General features: G+C 45.0%; 1 protein-coding gene across 2 annotated transcripts in view; it reads right to left on the reverse strand.

The window, feature by feature from the left end:
• Nucleotides 1–297: 297 nt before the first annotated feature.
• foxo6b (forkhead box O6 b) overlaps nt 298–21844 on the reverse strand; it is a 49347-nt gene continuing 27800 nt past the window's right edge. Inside the window, exons 2-3 of one of the 2 annotated variants that reach the window (XR_007451633.1) lie at nt 1586–4527; nt 298–1464 (exon numbers count right to left, since the gene is read on the reverse strand). Coding sequence is in view for 1 of the 2 variants with exons in the window: in XM_049603188.1 (XP_049459145.1) it covers nt 2815–4527 (1713 nt within the window). In the remaining variant the exon portion in view is untranslated. Of the gene's footprint in view, nt 4528–21844 lie in introns of both variants that reach the window. The other variant, XM_049603188.1, reaches the window with a different exon arrangement.

Consider the following 21844-nt stretch of genomic DNA (forward strand, 5'->3'; position numbering starts at 1 on the left):
CAGGGGGTTTCTACTAAAACACGGTTTAAAGTGTGCCTCTGACAAACCTCTATTTTGAAGGCCACTCAGCCCTAACATCTAACCCCTCTATCCCACCAAGAATCGTAACACCCTCCCCCTGAACATGAACACACAAAACGGAGGTGTAGGACTGAAGCTGAAGAAGCAAGGGGTGTACTGGAATTGAGATTTAATATGCAGGAGATGCAGGGTTTCCACCTGACATCAGTGCACATGTGATAATGTATGCAAATAAGAGAAACACACACACACAATAAAAACATCTATGTTCGTATTTGTTTTTATTTTACGGTCACCAGATGAGCAGATACATCATTTTAGAAAAGAAATTGATATTTGCAAAAAAATTATAATACAATTTTCTCAATATAGATTATGTACAGAATGAAATGTAGTCAAACTGAAATAGCATTCTGCCTCTCTGTCATCAAGAAGACAAAGCAGTGAGGGGTCTGAGCGGTCCTCCATAGACCCGTCTCCCTAACCAATAAATATAAACTGTATATATTATGTATGCTGCACTCATCCAGGCATGGACAATACCAGGGCAAGTTAGTTCTCAACAATATTCCCTTAATCATTTCTTGTACATCACTGCGCTACACACACGCACACACACTCGCACACCCACGAGAAGCTTGACACACAAGTGCACACAGGCCAGAGAACAAATTACAGTTGGGTTACAACAATGGGCCATCTTAACTCATGAAAAGGAAAGAAGAAAGCAAAAGAAATGTGTATGGAAATACCCGTCATTGTCCTTGATCAGGAGGGAGAAGAGGCTTTCTGGTCAAAGCTCGCTGGAGCTGGCTGAGTAGCACTTGACATTTGGCCTGATTCAAACAGCCAATTCTACAGAAAGCTACCGAGCTGGAAAATCTCTCTCAGTCTCACAGATCCTGCCTACTCATGTAGCTCCCTCCCTCCCGCTCAGTCTCTCACTGTATCTATCTACCTTTCTTCTCTCTCTTGTTCCTATTTTCTCTATCTTGAGTGGGACAGGTGCCAGGACAAGGGTTGGCGAATGTCCCCTTTGCCTGTTTTCCCTCTGGGAATGAAGAAAATAAAATGCACACGAAAGCTTCTATCCATGCTGTATTGAAACAGGACAGACAACTGCACAATCACAGAACGAGCACAAGAAAAGACGACAGCAAAGTAAAGCTATGGCCAGGACAGGGCGGGGGGACGCTTGTTAAGGGGATGCTTGAAGGACTTGAAGGACGCTATAAGCACACTGCTTGCCAGCCGCTTTACCTTGTCGCTGGGCATCACCTCTCAAAAATCACCCTCCTTGTTCTTGGCGGGAGGAAGAATTATGACTTTGTGCCGATGAGCGAATACACACACTTGCATAAATCATCCATCTTGTTTGGCGGTTAATTACTCTTGTTTACCCTCCGAGTAACCTCGGGATGGGGCGGCGTGATAGGAGGGAGCCTGGGAAGAGGAGATAGCACCAAATAGTAATCTGCTGACGCTGTTCATCAGTGTGCAATTCGCAGGAGTAAAAGCACATAGTGGGCTTGAACCTGGGTGTTAGTGAATTAGACAAGGTTACCTGGGGTCTGAGGACGGCAGCTCCATCAACATCCTGGCCTGACCACAGCTGCTCGGTAAGCTGTTCTGGGGTCAGCCGGTGAAGGAGCCACGCTGAGGCAGCCCAGCGCAGGCCAATCAGAGAGCTCCTCAGGATGTACAGCAGGCTCTGATCGTTGCTTATTTCATTACGGGGAAAGCTACATAAATCCACAAAATGGAGAGGAAGAGGCACAGAGGGAATATTTGCATTTCTCCTCTCCTATCATCTCCCCTCAATGCCCCCCCCACCCCCTCTCCAACACCACCCCTTTCAATCCCTCCCCCATTTAGTGCAGAGTGACTTTAATCATCACTTTCGCCAAAACACATTAAGCCGGTGTGTCCGGAGTTGAGGGGGGTGTGGGGGGGGTGAAAAACACAGAGTGGCGCATTAGATTTGCAATAGTGATGCATCACTCTGGCATTACTTTGGAGATTAAAGAAGGGACGTTGCATTTCATTGGAGTGGCGCTGATGGTTGCCTGATGTATGACTGTCCTCTTGCCTTGAACCAAACAGGAAACACCACTGTCCACCAGGGAGAGAAGTCACACTGACCCTGGAGTTCCCTTCCTTTCTATCCCTCCAACCCTTACGTTCTTATTTCCTCTTCCTCTAAAAACCTCCTTTATTCTTCATCCTTAAACCTCAAAGCCTCCCCTGTCTTTTAACCCCCAATCTGAGAGCACCTCTACATTGAAAGATATTTATGCAGCTGTTTGATCATGTTCTCAAGTCAAAAACAACACCTCCTTTGTAGTAGGAGATAATACTGTAAAGTGGATTGCATACATTAAACTTAAGCCAACACACAACGTGACTTTGCCTGGTCTTTGTGTTACTGCATCTGTATGGAAAGGATGGATGTAAAGTGCTTGAGAGCTTAGGACAGGCAGGACGAGATTGGGAGGAGACCTTAAAAAACAAAACAAAAAAAAACTGAAGGGCATGAACAAGGGGGGCTTTAGGACTGGGCGCATTGGGGGCAGGTTCAATATGGAGACAGAAGGCTTTATAAACAGGGTGAGGGGGAGTAGGATGTGGGGGTGTACGGAGTCCCCAGGAAACAAAATGACAATACGTATTTTGTTCTACAGTCTGAGAAAAACAGAATCACAGTCAGTCAGTCCAAGGGTACAGCCCACCAGCAGCCTGGCCCAGTGGGTGAGCTTTGCGGTCATGTGTCTATCCAAACCCTCGGGCCTGGGTTCACCCTGGCACCCAGCTCTGGTTGCTGTGTGCTGGTGGAGGGCAAGCAAACGCCCCCAAGCTCATGCCCATCCCCATGCCCATGCCTTGGGACAGAGAGCCGTCAAAGTTGAAGTCCATGCTCTCTGTGTCCATAAAGTCATTGAGCAGGATGGAGTCTACGTCACAGTCCAGGCTATTAGGGACGTTCTCCATCTCCAGGTTGGCAGCCATTCTACTGTGGGAGTTGTGCTGCTGCCCCTGGTAACCAGCGTTCCCCGGCTGGTGGTTGTTGTGGTAGTAGCCGTGCCAGGAGTCGGTCATACCCTGATGGTGAGCTCCGGGGTAAGGCTGGTGACGGGGGTGAGGCGCAGATGCCAGGCGGCAGGGATCCTGGGGAACATCCATGACGCCGGCAGGGTTCGGCGGCAGTGATGGCGATGTTGGGAGGTGTGGCCGGGGCCCATAGTGGTTAGAGGTCTTGAGGCTGTAGGGCTGCAGGATGTCGGTGCTAACCCGTGGGGAGAGGGCCTGGGGGTGAGGCCCGCTGTGCATAGGGTTATGGGTGTTGTGGTCGTGCATGTGACTCTGGGTGGAGCGAGGGGTGTGATCATGGCTGGCTTTGTTACTGTGACCGTGCTCGTGACTCGCACCATAGTCATGGGCAGGGTGGGGCTTGTGGCTGTGGCTGTAGTCGAGGCTGGCTTGGTGTTTGTGACCCTGATTGTGGTTCTGATGGCGGGCTGTGTTCTGGTCATGGACTGAGCCGTGGCCATTGTGTAGACTGGGATTGTGAGCATGCTCTTGGCTGTGATTGTGGTTATGATTGTGGCTGCGATTCTGATTGTGGCTGTGCTGGCTGTGAACGCCATTGGTCCCCTGTGTCATTAGTGTGTGTGTTTCCCGTCCCTGGCCCAGTACTGTGTCTTTGCTGCAGTACGGAGGACCACCAGTGAGCAGACTCTGCAGGGCGTTGTTCTCTGAGTAGCCCCTCATTGGGCGCTGGAAGCTAACTGGCTTGTTCTCCTGGATGGTCTCCATGGGAGTGTGATGCCGGAGCATGCCCATGGAAGGCTGTCCATACATGGGCCCGCAGTAGGAGCCCTCTGCCTTGGGTGCAGGCACATAGGGATAACCGTTGCATTTGATTTGCTGTGGCTGCGGGTAGCCACTCTCATCTAGACTGATAGCCCCTGTCAGGTCTGTCAGCTGGGGCAGCTCCACGGTCGGGCAGTGGCCCCCAGTGCCTAGGGCCGGGGAGCGGGTGCTGGTGGGGCTGGGGTACAGTCGAGGGGAGGCTGAACAGGACAGTCCACCCTCCTCCGGTTCGTCAGCCTCCGCCTCAGCCAGAATCGGGGATAGGCAGCCACTCAGTGTGGAGGCAGAGGAGGAGGTACGGGAATGGAGGTCTGTCCAGGTGTCATACTCCTCACCCCCCATTCCCACACCTCCTTTCCCTGCTGGACTGCCATGCTCTGGGGAGCTTTGCATTGTGGGTCCAGCCCCCTGACCTTGACCCCGTCCGAGGCCTATGGCTCCAGCTCTCTTGCGGCTAATGCGACCTTTGGTCTTCAGGTAGCGAGTGCCGTTGTCTATAGAGGCTGCCCTTCGTCTGGGTCCTTTCCCCATCTTCCCTCCTTCTGGGTTCAGCATCCACCACGAACTCTTCCCCGTCCCTTCATTTTGCACCCGGATGAAGCGACTGTGCAGGGACAGATTGTGTCTGATTGAATTCTGAAAAGAGACAGATAGATGGGACGAAGATGGTGGGAGAAAGGGAGGAAAAGGCAGGGAGGGGAGAGAGAGAGAAAAGAAGAGATAAACATTAACACCCAGGGGAACATTTAGGGTTAAATAATCATTTCTTGAGAACACAAAGTCATTTCAAATTATGGCCAAACTATCAAGGCTGCAACGGTGAGCGAGAAAAAAGATGGATAAAGAAAGAGAGGGAGACGGAGGGGAGAGCAAAGAGGGCAGGGAGAGTGAAGGACCAATCGATACCTCCCCTGACCAGCCTCTCCTCTCCACACGCGCTCACTGAGTCATAATATGGACATGGGTGCAGCCTCCACATCAAACCATCACCAAGGTTACAGAAATGAATCACGCGAGGCAACCCAATCACAGACAGCCCATATCGATTGCAGGGCCTACAAATATGAGAGCCCAAGATCCAGGCAGAGACGGGGAGGGAGGGAAGGAGGGGGGGGTTGGCGAGGGGGAGGCGTGATTTGGCAGGAGAAGATCTGGAAGAGCACCAGAATGAAAAAAGAAACACTCATACACAGGCCTGGAATAAGACAGAGGGGAAGAAAACGGGGGGGAAGCGGAGGAGAGGGATATGCTCATTTAACCTCTTTTAAAAATCGTGGCACAATTAACATGACCGTAGGCAACGGCGGCAGATATCGTTATGATGAAGTCTTCCTGCGAGTAGCTTTGAAGATGGACGGATGTGTCGGTTGTGGGTGGGTGTGGAGTGCGGAGGGGGGGTGCGGGTGTATAGGATAAGCCTCTCCAGACCCCTGTTAAAGTGTCTGAGTGACGGCTGTATAGTTAATCCAGGGCTCCGCAGCAGCATTTGAAGCCGGTGCCAACCTGGAGTGAGTTGATGAGATCTAAGCCTGCCTAAAGGAGAGCTTAGCAGGGATACACATCATCTCAGCTGGCCAAGTTAGTCTAAGTACAGCATGTTCATCCAAATCTTTCCTGCTTGTGTCATTATTCACACTCTCTCCAGCTTTCCTCCCTTTCCGCCTTCCTCTCTCTTTCCCACTTTTTTGCCTTTTCTGATCTTTTGGGAGGAACAACCCCCCACCCCCCTACCCTCCTCAACCCCAACCCTCTTCCCCATGCGCGCAATCACACACTTTTCTTTTTCCTCTCTGGAGATATCTATCTATTTCTGCCTTGTTTATTACCTGCACATAGCTCACAATCTCTGTCTCCTGATATCTCGAGCCATTCTCTATCTTCATTCACTCCCCGCCTCCTGTCCAATTTTCCTGCTCTCAGCCCCATTCATCTCCCTCTCTGTGTCCCAGCGTCTCTTGATCACGACATTGCTCATTCTCTCCCTCTCTCCCCACATCCATCCTCTCATCACCTTACACAACTTCCATCCTCCTCCTCCCCTCGCCCCTCTTTCATTCATTCATTCGCACTGAAAGGCGAGCAAGTATCGGAAACAAACAGCAGGAGATGCAAATCTGTGCTCAATGGGGGGCCAGCTTACATTTCACCCTTCAGCACAATCCATACAGTCAGCATATGTACCCCCTCTCATACTCTGGCAGCGTACAGAGCCGCATGGCTGCAAACTGGACAGCCAGCTAAAAGAGGTGACGGCTCTTTGTTGTAGCGGCGTATTATGTGCAGCACAGCATCCAGAACAGCGAGTAATATGTTTCTCGCAAAATGTTTACAGGGGGAATTCAGCTTTAAGTGGGTTTCAAACCAGCCTTGTATCCTACCTACTACTATTTTCATTCATGTAGAAAAGCCCCCTAAACACACTCCCATCCCCTCAGCATGACTGCTAACAGGTAATTTCGTCCCATCCTCCACTCAAATCACGCTGCTTTGACTCTTCACAGACGTGGAAACTGGATAGGAGAGATGTATTTATGTTTTTCTCTGCTGCTCACAGGGGTCCTCTCTAAAACACCAGGTCGACAAAATTGCACAAGCTCAACGCGTGCGACGAAATGGGCCGACTGCACTTCTCAGCCGCCGCGCGCTACACGGAACGCAGACTTTATCAAAGGCAAATTGAACGATGACGCCGTGTGAAAGAGGCCGCCAGTGGAGGCGACCCGCATCAGGTGATCTGAGAGCGGCACCCTGACAGGTTCCTCCACAACATGACGGCTCCGGCTGGGCGTAGCCATGGCAACAGAGTAAACCAAAAGAGGGAGAAATGAAGAGAGGGGAGGTGATGGTGGGGAGGAGAGCAGGGGGAGAGAGGAGGGGAGGTGGCTGATGCTGTTTGATGCTGCAGGCAACTCCAAACAGCCTTTTATCTGAGTCTGTCAGATTCCTGCTTCCAATCCACCAGGGAGGCTCAATCACCAGTAGTCCCAACGTCTCACTACCTGTACCAAGCTGTGATTAGCAGTCGCGCGTGTGTGCGTTTCTGTGTGTGCGTGTGTGTGAGGGGAGAGAGAGAGCTACAACTACCAGAACAACAATTATACCACGACAGTAGACTGCTGTGCCTTCACCTGCTGATATATTGTATAGCACTATAATGTGGCAGCTCTCTGTATACATATTAAGATTAAGCTGACCTCCTTTAAAGACTCAGACTGATGTTTGCCAACTGAAACTGCTAAAAGTGAACATTTAATGCTGATGCTCACCACCACTGGCACCTAATGTGACAGTTTCTTTGCCCAAATATGGTGATGTGTGATTGTCAGCCACATTACCTGAACACAGGAGAGCAATAAGAATCCAATTAATCATTAACAAAATAGAAAAAGACACATGAAGCTTTAAGAGGCCTCCAGAGTCTTTCAATCTTGATATGCTGTTTCCTCACAAAACTCATTCATAGTATGTGTGAGGAATATCAGCAAACAATTTAGGTTATGGGGCGGCACGGTGGTGTGGTGGTTAGCACTCTCGCCTCACAGCAAGAGGGTTGCCAGTTCGATCCCGGGCGTGGGAGCCCTTCTGTGTGGAGTTTGCATGTTCTCCCCGTGTCAGCGTGGGTTCTCTCCGGGCACTCCAGCTTCCTCCCACAGTCCAAAGACATGCAGATTGGGGACTAGGTTAATTGGTGACTCTAAATTGTCCGTAGGGGTGAATGTGAGCGTGAATGGTTGTTTGTCTCTATGTGTCAGCCCTGCGATAGTCTGGCGACCTGTCCAGGGTGTACCCTGCCTCTCGCCAGATGTAGCTGGGGTAGGCTCCAGCCCCCCCGCGACCCTCAAAAGGATGAAGCGGTTAGAAGATGAATGAATGAATTTAGGTTATGGCTATGTAACACAGAATTTCTTCTTTAAACTCGTTGTAATGTTTCAATCAATAACCAGTAAGATTTTATATTTGCTGTTTCTTCCTATTTGGTGTCTTTGCATAATGATTAAGTCCATGTACAATTAGTTGCCAGTTTATTAGGTACACCTAGCTAAAAGTAAAGCAGTCTAATGAAACAGCCCTGCAATAAATCCTCCCTTTAGTCACATACAATACCTTGCAAAAGTATTCGCTACCCCCTTTGTTGCATTATATATATATTTTTTTTGGATACACTAGATAGTTAGAATTGGTGCAAGCATGGGCCTATGTATTCACGCCCTTTGCTAGACCTGGTGATACCAATTACCTTCAAAAATCACATAATTTGTTAGATAAAGTCCACCTGAGTTAAGTCTAAGTGTCACATGATTGCAATATTTATACACCTGTTCTGATAGGCCACAGAGTCTGCAGCACCGCTACGCAACGGGTACCACCAAGCAAGAGGCACCGTGAAAACCGAGGAACTCTCCAAACAGGTCGGGGATAAAGTTCTGGAGAAGTGCGGATCAGAGTTGGGTTTGATCATCCCACAACCACAACAAACCTGCCAAGAGAGGGTCGCCCACCAAAACGTCACGAACTACACAACCATGGCATTAATCAGAGAGACAACAGAGACTGTTGCAGCCCATACTTCACTTTCATTAGCCTACATTTAATACACTGCTCCTCTTCTGCATCAAACTGCGTCTGCCAGGTTGGGAATGACAACGTGTGGAAAGGTTCTGACAAGAAGAAGACAACTAGTAGCACCTTGCGAGTATCACAGTAATTAAGTTCCATCATCGATGTTAGTGCAACTAGCTAAAGTCAGCAGTTTAATATGGAATTTATACATATGTGTGCATTCTTCCTGTGCTGCCCTCAGTCATACTCTGGCTCCTTCAATTGGCAATTAGGCCCAATCCCAATACCCCCCCATGTCCACTACCCCTTAGTCCTTGGCCACTACCCCTTGGCCCTCAAAATGAAGCAACGAGAAGTAGGGGCTGAAGTCTTTCCCTATGAATTGGGACACACCTACCCCTAAGGGGAACTAAGGGAGGGTACTGAGATGGGCCCTTAGTCATCAAAACTTTGAGAGCACTTGCTCTGTAGTGTTGCTGGGTAAGTGCAAGAATTAGGACACCACCACAATAAGATGACAAAAGGAATAATCAAGGAACCTTCCGATTATCACTTTGAAGAGCGTATAGGTTATCTGAACACGCATCTCAACACAGACGGGGCTGAACCAGCAGCTATCAGTTAACGGTGCTAAACAATGGCAACAGTGCTGACAGACCTAATGGTGTTAACCAGGGGGGAACTGGAGGGTAGGCACTACATTTCTGTAATGAACGCTGTCCCATAATCAGTGGCAACATTCATATAAGTGCAGTGCAAAGTGAACACACATGCACTAACATGCACATGTGGCCAGACCGGCTTTCCACAAGTTGCATGACTTCATTTTCTGCTCAGGACGCCATTACTCCACTGTATCTTTACATAGTAGTTATAGTGGTTTGCTGCTATATTCATGTTCTGAATGTCACATACAGAGCCTTTAATGAGTCTAGCATGAGTCCGGTATATCACTGTGACTCTGCTGCAGGGTTAGAAAGAAAAGGCAAGGCGGAGAGTCTCCAGGTTATCGCTGCAATCAAAGGCTATATAGCAGGAGATGTCACTGATTAGCACACTGTCAGCCACAGAGAAGGAGCCGATCAGTGAGAACCGCCAGTGTAGTCTTCGGCTGGAATGAAACCTGCAGACTCTCAGCCCTCTGTGGCACATAGCCGGCCATCCCTGCCTTGGTGTATATATTAAGTTGTCAGAAAGAGTGATTCTGAAGAGGAGATGCCTGCTCCCTCTGCTCTCAGCCTTTGCCTTTCTGCTAATGCAGGAGGAGATGGACTGTTGCAGAGAGAACGGTGACTGAATCTGTCCTCACATCCACCCTCCCTCCTCTTCAGGGAACACATTGCACTGTATCCAGCTCCACTACTGTATATTATACATTAATAGTGACTGAGTTTGACCCTGACACACTGCTGCTTTCACTGAGTCAGGGGATAGTCAGTCCAGTGGTTAGCTAATGGCCCGTGGACACACAGATCTGTCTAAACACAGAATTCTCCCACTTTTCGCTTTTTCAAAATGCCAGACCAGCCAACAATTTATGACTGGATTTGAGCGTACTGGTTAGTGACCAGTATGATGGTAAATACTGACTTTGAACAGCGTCATACTGCATCACTCTATAATGCTGCATAATTACAGCTGAACATTTACATGTAACCATATAATACAGTTTGGATAGTTGGCATTTGATCTTGGAAATACTTTGACTGTACAATCCCAACTCAGAGTGTGTTCTTTAACTATTTCTAGAGCTTTCAACCGTATCACACAGTCTTCATTAGAGAGTAGAGTTTGCTCAGTTGTCATGGAGATGAAGCTCAATATCTGGTACGTCTATATACATAATTATAGATGACACAAACCCTGACTCTAACTTGCTTGTACAAATTAAAATGTTAATCATGTGAAGACCAGGTGATGTGGTTGAAAGCTCAGTGGATCTTGAGCTGTGATTGCTTCATAGAGCCCTTCCAGCAATTTAGAGTTGTACTTCCATAAAGTTGGGCAACCCAGGTACCAGAGGAAAATGTTGGCATTGTACGTATCTGCAAATTCGTACATTTCGTATATCAACGTTTCTGAAGTTACATAGTATATGAGCTGACTTTGTCATCAAGAGGTGGAGGCGTGGTGGATGGCGCAGCATCTCGGCGAGACGCCTGTCAAGCTGCTTTTTAGGCACCAAACGTGGGTGTTTTTTAGCAACCCAACACTGTCCTTTACACAAGGATAGTGCCACAAAAAGCGGTTGCTTTATTTGCTGAGATATCACCACAATATTTTAAGCCAAAACATGATATTTTCCTACTGTAACCAAGTGTTTTGTTGTTTTTTTTTTAACAACAACGCAAATTGATGTGTTTTTTTCCCCATCAACAACAAACACACATGGTTACGTTTTTGCCAAAACACACACATGGTTGGCTTACAACAAAAACAAGATTTGGCTTTACAATCTTATGGGAAGCAAATACTGCCCTCCCAGGTAAAACCCTACTCGGACTTTCGCCACCTTAACTTTCACTCTCGTACTCCCGCATTTCCTCCTGATGGATGCTGAAGTATGCTGACATGCAAGGACAGCTTTTTTCATCAGTGTCTGACGCCGAAAGTTACCACCAGAGCAACAGATTTCGACGACTTCGGAGTGACACCGGTTGATGTACAAGTCTGACAATTGGGTGGAGTTAGGAGACTCACAAGAGGCGGGTTAAAAAATTATGGTAAAAATCGGCCAGAATGTCCTGTCTTTGATTCCATAGTAAAAACACATTTCCCATAATGCAACAGCATTGTAAAGTTAATTATATTGTCAGACTCTGGAAAGCTTCCTTAGAGCCACCACAGACACTTAACACAGATCAGTAAAGTGGTTCAAATTGGTGGACTGTCCCTTTAACATCCTCCTCTTGGCATTCTGAAGTGAACATACAGGGTATGGATGGAATAACAGGAACATGTGAAGAGTCTAATTAAATCCAGTACAGTAGACCCTCGAGAAATGCAACCTTTGTGTTAAAACTGCGTCAGACTGAGAATGTTGATTCCTCTCTATATGATTGTAGATTGTATGATTTTATTGAGATCCCATCTCCAAACAGCTTTTTAAATGATCAGAAACTGTGTTCTCTTCAGTGGGGTGCTGCGAGCCCACATCCTCTATTTCAAAATAGCAATAACAGAGCAATGGCTAATTTCCTTGATTATTATTATTTTCAACCCCCTTGTCCCTTTTTTAGTCTGGGTTAGCTAGGTAACGCTAATTACATCTATTGCAAATTATCCAGTTTGTGTTGCATAGCAACGAGAATGATGTAACCCTTTGCACCCTTTTTCCTCTTGCTGTCTCTCTGTTACAAGCAATTCTCTCAGCGGAGCTTTGTGTCTGAGCAGAGGAAAGCCTCCTATATTAATTCTACACAACTAATATCAAAATACAGTATATCTGTGTACTGGACCTTGTCACTCCATGGAGGGAAAAACAGCGTCCAGATATTTCCACACCTCTTTGCAGGCTGTACAAGATGTGGAAATCAAATCAAATTTTTCCACCCAGGCAGCACTGTACACACACATGCTGGACATGTAAACAAATGCCATCATATATGTTTCACAACTTGACACATGTTCGCCTCGATGTGCACGCGCACACGGACTCACACACATCTGCCCCCCCACACACCCCCACCCCAAACTGGCAATCATACTTAATCCCTCTCCAGCCTGAGTAATCCCCGACAATCCAAGGCTAATCCTGGTTAATTCTGGGCACTCCTCAGCTGGGTTTCACCCTGAAACCACAGAGACAGGGTGGGGATTGGTCGGATCATAGCGATTGAGGCTGGGCGCGGCGTTGATAGACGTAATTGGTCGAGCAGTTATTGGGAGCCAAGAAAAACAAGCACAGGTTTTCACGGGTCTTCAAAATACGTCCAGATTGACCCCCACTACGTCACACCGCCGCCTTACTGTTGTAGAAAACATGTTTTTCACCAGTGTGTGTGTGTGTGTGTTAGCATGTAAGCGCTAAAACAAGGCAGGCCCTGCTACGTTGTCTGCTTGTTGTGACAACAGGAGCGAGGGGATAGAATAACCTTTTCTGTATCATTTGAGGACTGGAAAATAAATTGCTTAAAGAAAAAAACACAAGCAAGTGTATACAGTACGAGCCATTCCTCCAGTGTAAGGGGGCTTCTGAGAAGTCATTAGTCTCTATTCAATCAGCTCTACCTTCCGAAGCTCCTAGCTCAATTCTTCTTAGCGGCTATCGATCCTGATTCCAAAATGAAGCACTTAAGACGCCTTGATCAAGCTGCTCCTTAATCTAGCGTTAAGGAGATTGAGACCTTTTCACCCCGTGTCTCAGACAGACTTATTACTTTGGCACAGGGGTACAGTGGCAGTCAGAGCACACTTCACTAGCACAGTCTCAGTTTGGGTTTTATAGTCTGTTTAAGCCCCTTTGGTGCAGAGCAGGCGGCGGGAACACTTTTACTCTCTGCCATTTTGAAAAAGCTGTCAATATACACAAAGCCAAGAGCGTTAATGAAGCAATATGTCACTGACAGGGGATGGATGAGGATGCTTTGTTAAAAACAAGAAGGCCTCCGGTGTTTGTGGGCTCGACTGTGTGCCTGTTCGATTGAGTTTGCACATGGAAACTGCAGGATGTGTGTGTTTGAACCGTCGGTATACTCATGAGAGCGTGAAAGCAGAAGCAAAAAGGAAACTGATTTACCTTCTGCTGCAGCTCTGTCAGCAGCGAGACGGGGAACAGGTTGCAGAGGAGTTCTGCTCCTGGACATTTTTATAGGCTGCTTTTACCTCTCTATCCTCACAGGAGAGAAGTCTCTTGGAGGGGATTCTTTAGAGGATTCAGTAGAACATCATGTAGTGGGTTTTATAGTGCTTTCTGCTTCACATTTTAAAGAGCCCACCTCTAATTTATGACACATTCCACGGTGCATTCAAGAGGAGGGTTGCGTTTTGAATTCCATGCGCCGCTCCCATAGATGTGGTCCGGCACAATCCAGCCGAGTGTTGTGGGGATTGTTGTACGCCGCCTTGTTCAGAAGTAGTGGGACTAGGCAAATCCGTTTTCTCCCCTTGCTCAACCATTATTTATTAATCCATTTCACACAGCCAGGAGTCATTATGCACGGTCCTGTCAATGGGTATCTCTCTATGCCGCGCATTTATTTGATAATAAGCAGGAGTGGGGGAGAAGATAAAAGCGCTGACTGCGTTCATTGTGAAGCATTTTCTGCAGGCGGGGAGACTTAAATGAGAGCAGCCAGCTCTGTGTGGGAATGGGTCTCGTCTGCTAAGCCTGTCTGGAGGCAATCGATGGAAATTAGTCAACGCTAAAGATTCACTTCCTGTGACTGATGTCACGGGCAGCGCTTGTCTCTTTGAAGGGAAATAAAGAAGTGGGAGGCTGAGGGATTAATGGGGTTGGAGAAGGTGTGAGCATGCGGGGTTTGGGTGGGGGATGAGCTGGGGAGTAAGATGCTATTCTTTTGCTGGATTGCAGGAAAATAATAGGTCAGAGGATCCAGATGAATGCGGTGTAGCTAGGACCATTCAAGAGACACAATAAGTTAGTTGTGTACAAGGTTAGCAGCAGCACAGAGCAATCGGTTACAATATAGACGTGCAGTCACACTTCTACAACAAGAGTGTGACTGTTGAAACATCCTGAATAACACAGAGAGCTGCAAATACTGGATGTTGCTGACAGTCACAACAGCAACTGGGATGCTTTATTTAAGACATGTTTGATTTACTTTAAAAAAAAAAACAAAAACATTATTCACCACATATTTTGTCTTAATGTTATTTTTGGGTTCAGGTCTGAGTGAGAATTAAAGTAAAAATTAAGAACATGCAGGTCAGATGATGGGCATCGGATGTTAAATATATTTAAATAAAATAATTCAATTGAATGTTTTAACTGTGTTTTAATCCTCTGACTGCTGACTTTGTGTGGCCGCTTTGTATTTTGCACCAGCTGGAATATGAGAGCTGCTTCAATCAGGTGCCTAACCAACAGCACGCTAACTGTTTTTTTTCCCAACAAAGGGTTTTTATTGGGGAGTTTTTCCTTATCTGCTGTGAGGGTCCAAAGGACAGAGGGATGTTGCATGCTGTAAAGCCGTCTGAGGCAAATTGTGATTTGTGATATTGGACTTTATAAATAAACTTAAGTTGGATTAAACTATTGTTGTGAAAATAAGCAAAAAATATTAATTTAAATTGTATAAAAAGGCCTTAAAAGATCACTTTAAACATACTGCCTAACTGACTTATTTGAACGGCGCATGGTTATTATAGAATCTGCGGTTTCAGGTTGTGCTGTGGACCTTTTGTCGTTGAGTTAGGGTGTGGAACCAGTCGCTCATATGTGTGGGGTGTGGGGGCTGGTGTGGTATTGCAAGTTCTGGTTCGGAGGCAGGTCTTAAAAATCAGACCCGTGCAGGACTCCGCCACGTAGTCGCATATTTAATAGCAGTGTTATCACAATACTGATATTTAACGTCAACACAATACCTTGAAAAATAAAAATATTTGTTGCCATTTTCTATAGCGGGAAAAATTGACGTTGAGGACATTGAGAAGTTAAAAATTTTATCAAAAGATAAATATAACAAGGGTATCACATGACGAGGACTTTTCTTAGTTAGCAGCAATGAACAGCCAGATGACTGCAGTTACCATTAACAATAAGTAAGAGCGAGAGAGCACAGCTGGTACTGGTGTATAAACACAGCAGAAAATGAGAACTGAAACCAATTAAAATATTCAGAATCAATATGTTTCTATAATTTGATATTTGTGACAACACGACAGTATTTAGCAGTCGCACAAAGATCCAGTTTTAAAGAGATTCTCTGTTATGACATACTTTTAAGACTATTTTGTTGTGTAAAGAAGATTTTACAAAAGACTGAAAGCTCTAACTCAGCAGGTTAAAACAAACCCCTTGAAGCTGGAATTACATTTGTAAGGTTTGTTTGTAATTGGCAGGTTGTTTGAGTCATGATGGTCCTACAGACAACACAAACCTTCCTTTCTCTGCATGGGGGATGCATTATAGTGTTTACAGTGGTAGCAGCAGTTGTACACTCGCAGTAGCTGTGACAATACGATCAGAGTTTGTGTCTCCGGCAGTTGTACTGAGGACGCCTCTGAAAGGTGCACCAGTTAACTTCTCCTCAAAGTACAGCCGAGGGACTAGAGCCAGCCCTCAGGCGACAGAAGGCCTTTCACTTCCCCTTACTCCCTGTGGAGCTCCACAAGCTCCGGGGGGGAGAGGCAGAGAAACAAGGCAGACAGGGAGGGGAAAAGATGGGTGGAGGGAGGCAGGGAGCGAGGCATCGTCTGGGGCTAACCTGAGAAAGGTAGATGGGAAGAGAGCCTGAGGGGCCAGAGGCGGACAGCAAGCCCAATCCCCAGCGGAGATGCCTCTAATTGGAGCTGCCGGCCTGCCGAGGCTGCCTCCCTCTCTGCGGATGGACATAAGGAGCCGAGTGAAGGCGGAGAGCCCGGGGGCGGGAGGAGAGGGCAGATAAAAATAGAGCCGGCAGATTAACGAGCATCTGAAAGCGGGGCAGGGGATCGGAAAATCCTCCCTGCGTGCCAGAGATGCCCAGTCCTCAGGCCACAGCCAGCAAGAGTGATGAACCCGGCGTGGCCATGAGTGGCGCTTCCTTCCTGTTGGCTTTCCTTACATCACGAACACCGGGGGGAAGGAACACCGTTCTGTCCTGCTCCAGGAATTTGCTTACATTCTAATGAAGTACAGTAGTGGGCATCTTGCTGTCGTAGAAATTCAGTAAAACTTGCTGTTGTGTTTCAATTCTGTTATAAAAGTTACAGACTATCTTCAACTAGAATTACCACCTTGCAGTTGTATGCCTTTGCCAACCACTCAGGTCACAGTTTACGTCCATGTCTGTCCAGGCTCATGTGTATCTTTCTGAAAAGAAGCTACAAATTCTAAAACACAGATGCTTCTCACACATCTTCACCCTGGCAGCACAGACTGTACAATCAGCACAGTTTCAAGCTGGAGACCTAAGATTAGTGTCACCAGTTCAGTATCTGACCAAATGTCTCTCCTTCTGATCCTGAGTTATGATGCTGAGTAATGGCCGGAGCAGGGTTTATGTAGAACATTGTGATGTCGCAGTGAAGTTAACCTTTGACATCTCGGATATAAAATGTCATAATTTCATCATTTTATCCTATTTGACTTTTGCGTGAAATTGTGTCATAGTTGGCGTATGAATTCTGGAGTTATGGCCAAAAACATGTTGACAAACAAATTCTAATCAGTTCATTCTTGAGTCCAAGTGGACGTCTGTGCCAAATTTGTGGACATTTGTGCCAAATTTGAGGAAATTCCCTTCAAGAATTCCTAGGATATTGCATTCATGAGAACGGGATAGATGCAAGGTCTCAGTGACCTTGACCTTTAACCACCAAAATCTAATTGGTTCAAACTTAAGTCAGAGTGAACGTTTGTGCCAAATTTGAAGAAATCTCTTAACAGATTCTCCGCCTATAACAAGATTTTCCGTCATTCACTGACACAACGCTTCCCCCCCATTGAGGAGATATTCCGACAATCCATGTTTTCACTGTTATAAGATGGGGGGCGCTGTTACACCTCTTGTGAAATAGAACAGCACTACCATGTCCAAAAAACAAATGAAGAAGAAGATCCGCTGGAAACCTGAACATGTTGTTTACAGAAATGTAGCAGCTTGTAAACTGCACGAAAATGCCAGCGCCGACAGAGCAGTTTACGGTTGCTCAAGCCATGGGAATGTTGATGGAGTCAGACTCTGACAATTCCCGTTTTGATCAACAATCTGAATCCGATTTGGACAAAGAAGCAAACAAAGTTGGTGGGACGAAACAGGATCGCCATGACGGTGATACCGACACACGGACAAAATGACCACAGAGGAGAGGGAGAAACAGTATTGACATTGAACGTGGCATTATTATTATTATCATTATTATTATTATATCATTCAAACTGAAGTAAGGAAATGAGGAAAAAACACAGAAATGTGAAATTGATTTTGTACTTGAAAAAGACTAGGTTTTTTGTCCAAAATGCTGTTTTTGTTTTCTGACAATGCACAGACTTAAGTGTTGATAATGATGGTGATGATTCATAGAACAAATTATTCTGTGGGTCTTGAAGGATTAGTGAAAAGGATAAAAAATGCTTGCGATGGCTGGCGACTTAAAAATAATACTCTGGCGGGGAAAGTGTTAAGTTGTTCTTAAGCTGTCGCATTCACGAGAATGAGACAAACAGTAAGTCAAAGTGACCTTTGACCTCTGACCACCAAAATCCAATCAGTTCAGTCCAAGTGGAGGTGAGGTGTTCCTGTGTCATAAACCCATATATCACAGCAATGTATTTTCACTTTGTCACTTTTGGGAAGGTTTTTTTTAATGAATAAAAACAGTAAAATGGATATTTTCCCTCATCCCTCTTGACTTTTTTGATTTTCATATGTGTGAAGCATCTCTGATTTGTATTGTCAGCCCCTCTTTGGTAAAACCTACGAGCTAGCTGCCAAATGAACCAGAGGATTAGGCAACAGTTTGTCTATTGTTCCCCTACAATAATTGAATAAAATCACATTACATGATGTTATCAACTGCGTGGAGATTTCTCAGAACAATATTTCTATTCAAGGTTTTAGAAAGTGAAACTATTCAGCATGATTGTTTGTATTATTTTTTAGCTATCAAGCTACTTCACATGGCAGAGAGCAACGAGTAAGCCTTGTCAACCAGCTTGAGAGGCGAAAACAAAACAACCTGAGGGCATATTGCACTAAGTCTTTGTCTGCATAGATGACTTAATGGCTTGGACCATTTCATATTATAACTACCTATGATGCAGCCAATTTCTGATGCAGTATTTATATGAAAAGGTGCTGCCAACGAAACCTGAAAAACTGCGCAAATACATAAAAAAAGCCCTTCAATTACAGTAAAAAAAAGTAAATGTAGTTTGTCACCTCCACCTTTGACTCACTCTCATAAAAAGGAGTCACCTCCACAGCTGTGATTTCTATCCCTCCCCTGGGAGCTTTCACACGCCAGGTGGAGCATCGTGACACCTATGGGAGCCAAAGGAGAAGCTGAGAAACAGGCCTGATCACACCTGCCATCAGGTCTCAGGAGAGCACCACCCACCTCAACACTCAGCTGTCACATCCATCCACACGCTGAGGCTGTGCGACACCTCCAACAAATGCACTGATCCACAGTCAAAAGCTGATACACTGGCAGAAACACGGGCTGAGACACTCTGAATGGCACATTAATAAAAAAGTAACAAAGGCTAGATTGACTTGAAGAATTGGAGGGATGGGAACACGCTCGCAAACACCGAACACTGCCACACAACTTGTTACAGGAATAACAACTATCTCTTATGTTCAAATAATGAGATCAACCTTTGGCCTTACATCTATAACTTAGAGAGTTTCCAAACACAGCACTGCAGCCTTGAATGAAAACATCTGAACAAGAGGTGATCAGCTTGTTTTAAAGTGTCTCTACCTCAATTAAAGGTTAGTTTGATTTAATCCAAAGTACACCTGAAAAGCCACTTAATCACGGCCATGAGTATTCAACTCTTTGTACTGAATATTCATCGTAGTTTTCAAAAAGGAGTTATTGTTGAGTATTCAGATCTTTTTCTCCCAAACTGCTGCTTGATTAAAGTATCAAATACCAACTTATATTAAGTACATAAGCAGAGAACATCAGCAGCTTATTGAACTGCCATTGTGGTTTATTTCATTCATTCAGTCTGACTCACATTAGCTGATTTCTGTTTGGCAGGAGAAGATAGGTTTTGCCCCATCCAAAAGTTACATATCTATTACTCATTACTCTTTTCAAAAGTAATGATTTTACTTTACTTTTTACCCCCTGCCAACAGTAATTTGTTAGACTACTTGTTATATTGCTTTACAGTTACACCCTATGAAACTGGTAATTGCGTATCTCCCCCAAAAAGTGGAAAGAGTTTTAGTTCTGATACCGCAGCAACGGTGCTCTTGTCACCTTTCTTCCTGACAAAATTAGATTACTAAGAATATTTCAAGCCACTTAAGGTAAGTGTTTCCATCTTCCAAACTAGCGTGCTGCTTTGTGACGTGCCTGCGCAGAGCGACGATTATGGAAATGGGTCCGCTGATGTCAGTAGTGATGTGATAAGAAAAGTAATGTTGTAATGAGTTGTTTGATTTTGGGGTAACTGTTATATTATTACTGAAATTTTATTAGATTTCAGTTACACTACTCGTTACTGGAAAAAGTACTATTATTACTGTAATGCATTACTAGTAACGTGTTACTGCCCAACACTGTCTGTACGAGATTCATTCATTGAGCGCCAACATTATTCAAAATTAGGGACATAATCCATGGTTCTTGTCCAGTTTTAAACTTCAGCAGAAGCTAATATAAAGTCTGCGTTATTAGCCAAAATCAGTACCGCATTAAGAATGAAATAGTTTTAACGCCGTAACCATGGGGTCAACACTGGGGGGGGACCAAATCATCCGACTTAAATGTCACCTTTTCATGCATGTCCTGACTGAAGTGAAGTGTTACGCAAAGCTAGCAAGTGTAATATGCATGGAACGTATGCTATACGTTACGATAACCATTCATAAATTATTATTTGAATATCATTTTAAAAAATTATTACAATTGACAGTGATACCGTCCACGTAACACTCATATTACATTGTAGTTTTCCACCTTTTACTACATTTGAAAGTAACTACATAAAGAGACTGTTCTGTTTTTAACATTAATTTTACGTGCCCACAAAAGTTGAGCAACTGCCTCTGCTAAGGTATGGCAACACCAGTTGGACAAACCACACGCAGAACTGCAGCAATACTAAAACCAGTAGTAATAATAATAATAATGACAATGTGTTACATTTATTTGTGTTTCCTGCCATAGGATAGCAAGTCTTTAATTTATATTTTTTCATCAATATATTGGGTGGGGACATTTTGAGCACATTCAAAAGTGGGGGGTGGGGGAGTGGGAGCATATATTATAATTACTGCCTTGAATTTTTTTTTGGATAGAGTTTCCTTGTTTAGTTGCTGGTGCATTACTTTAAGTAAGAAAACATACAAACACTTTGTAAGAACAGCTTGCTGAGGGCGGATACATCTTAGTACTGGAATTAACTGTCAGGTCAGTGCGTTCTCAAATCCTGTAACTGAGACTACTTCATTGTAGCTTTGGCTTAACTTTCCATTGAATGTGGACCTTGGGTTTTGTCTTCCATTTTTTACAGTATAGTCCTCCACAAAAGTGATCCCCTCAATGGGAGGCTTCAGCATAACCAAGTGATTATTTCCCCAAGTTACGGTCCATTAGTACAAAATAATAGGGACTGGATTTTGGCCCCCATTTCTTACATTGTAGTCGCTTTACGAGGGTATCGCTTCACAGCCAGAATGAAGAGGAGGAATGACTACAGCAACCGATACTCTTGCAACATATGTTTGGCATGCGAGTGTGGTATTAAGATGGACTTAAAAAAAAATTAAAATTCATAAAAGTCGTGTCTGTATTCAATTTACAACAACCTGAGTAGGTGCATCAATCGAATCTACACTTCTTGCCTTTTTTTTGTTGCAATGGTGTCACTGTTTCTCATGCAGGTAGCAAAGCTCCTACCTGAAACAACCTTCAAGAAGCATAACACCAATTTAATAACTAACTGAGATGTGCAGTTCAGAGGTCTGAAACCAGGTTCGAACATCATAGACTTTTACAGTTCAATATATCGCTGGAATCCTCACAATGACCTCTGATTGCAACATTTATAAAACAAAAATCCATACACTGATCTGTTTGGATCATATTTCACCTCAACCTGTTCGGTGTGTCCCTGTTCATAATGGATCATCATTAGCGTAATCTTTAATTGCTTCTCTGTAACTTGATACCTGCTCTGGGGGCCACACTCATATACAAAAGCAAGACAGGAATCGTAATGACAGCAAATTTATGAGAAGAATACACACTCATTGCCTGTAATAAATACTTCACGGTATCGTTTGATTCAATTAGTCCTTTTTTTTATTCAGCCAGCAGTGACTACACTTCACAAAAATTCAGGCGATGTGAGTTGAGATTGATTATTTTTCCCAGTAAATGATTTTGCCAATTCACACTGTCACACTTTGTGAGAACTCAAATTTCTTTTGAGAGAAACACACCTCTCATCAGATGTGCTCTTTTGAAGTACGCCAATTTTTAAAAGGAAAAAAAGGTCCAAAGCTGTTCCTCTGTGTGTTGTGCGCTGACTGTCATTCTT

The sequence above is a fragment of the Epinephelus fuscoguttatus genome, linkage group LG17 (genome assembly GCF_011397635.1).
Source record: "Epinephelus fuscoguttatus linkage group LG17, E.fuscoguttatus.final_Chr_v1".
Taxonomy (NCBI): Eukaryota; Metazoa; Chordata; class Actinopteri; order Perciformes; family Serranidae; genus Epinephelus; species Epinephelus fuscoguttatus.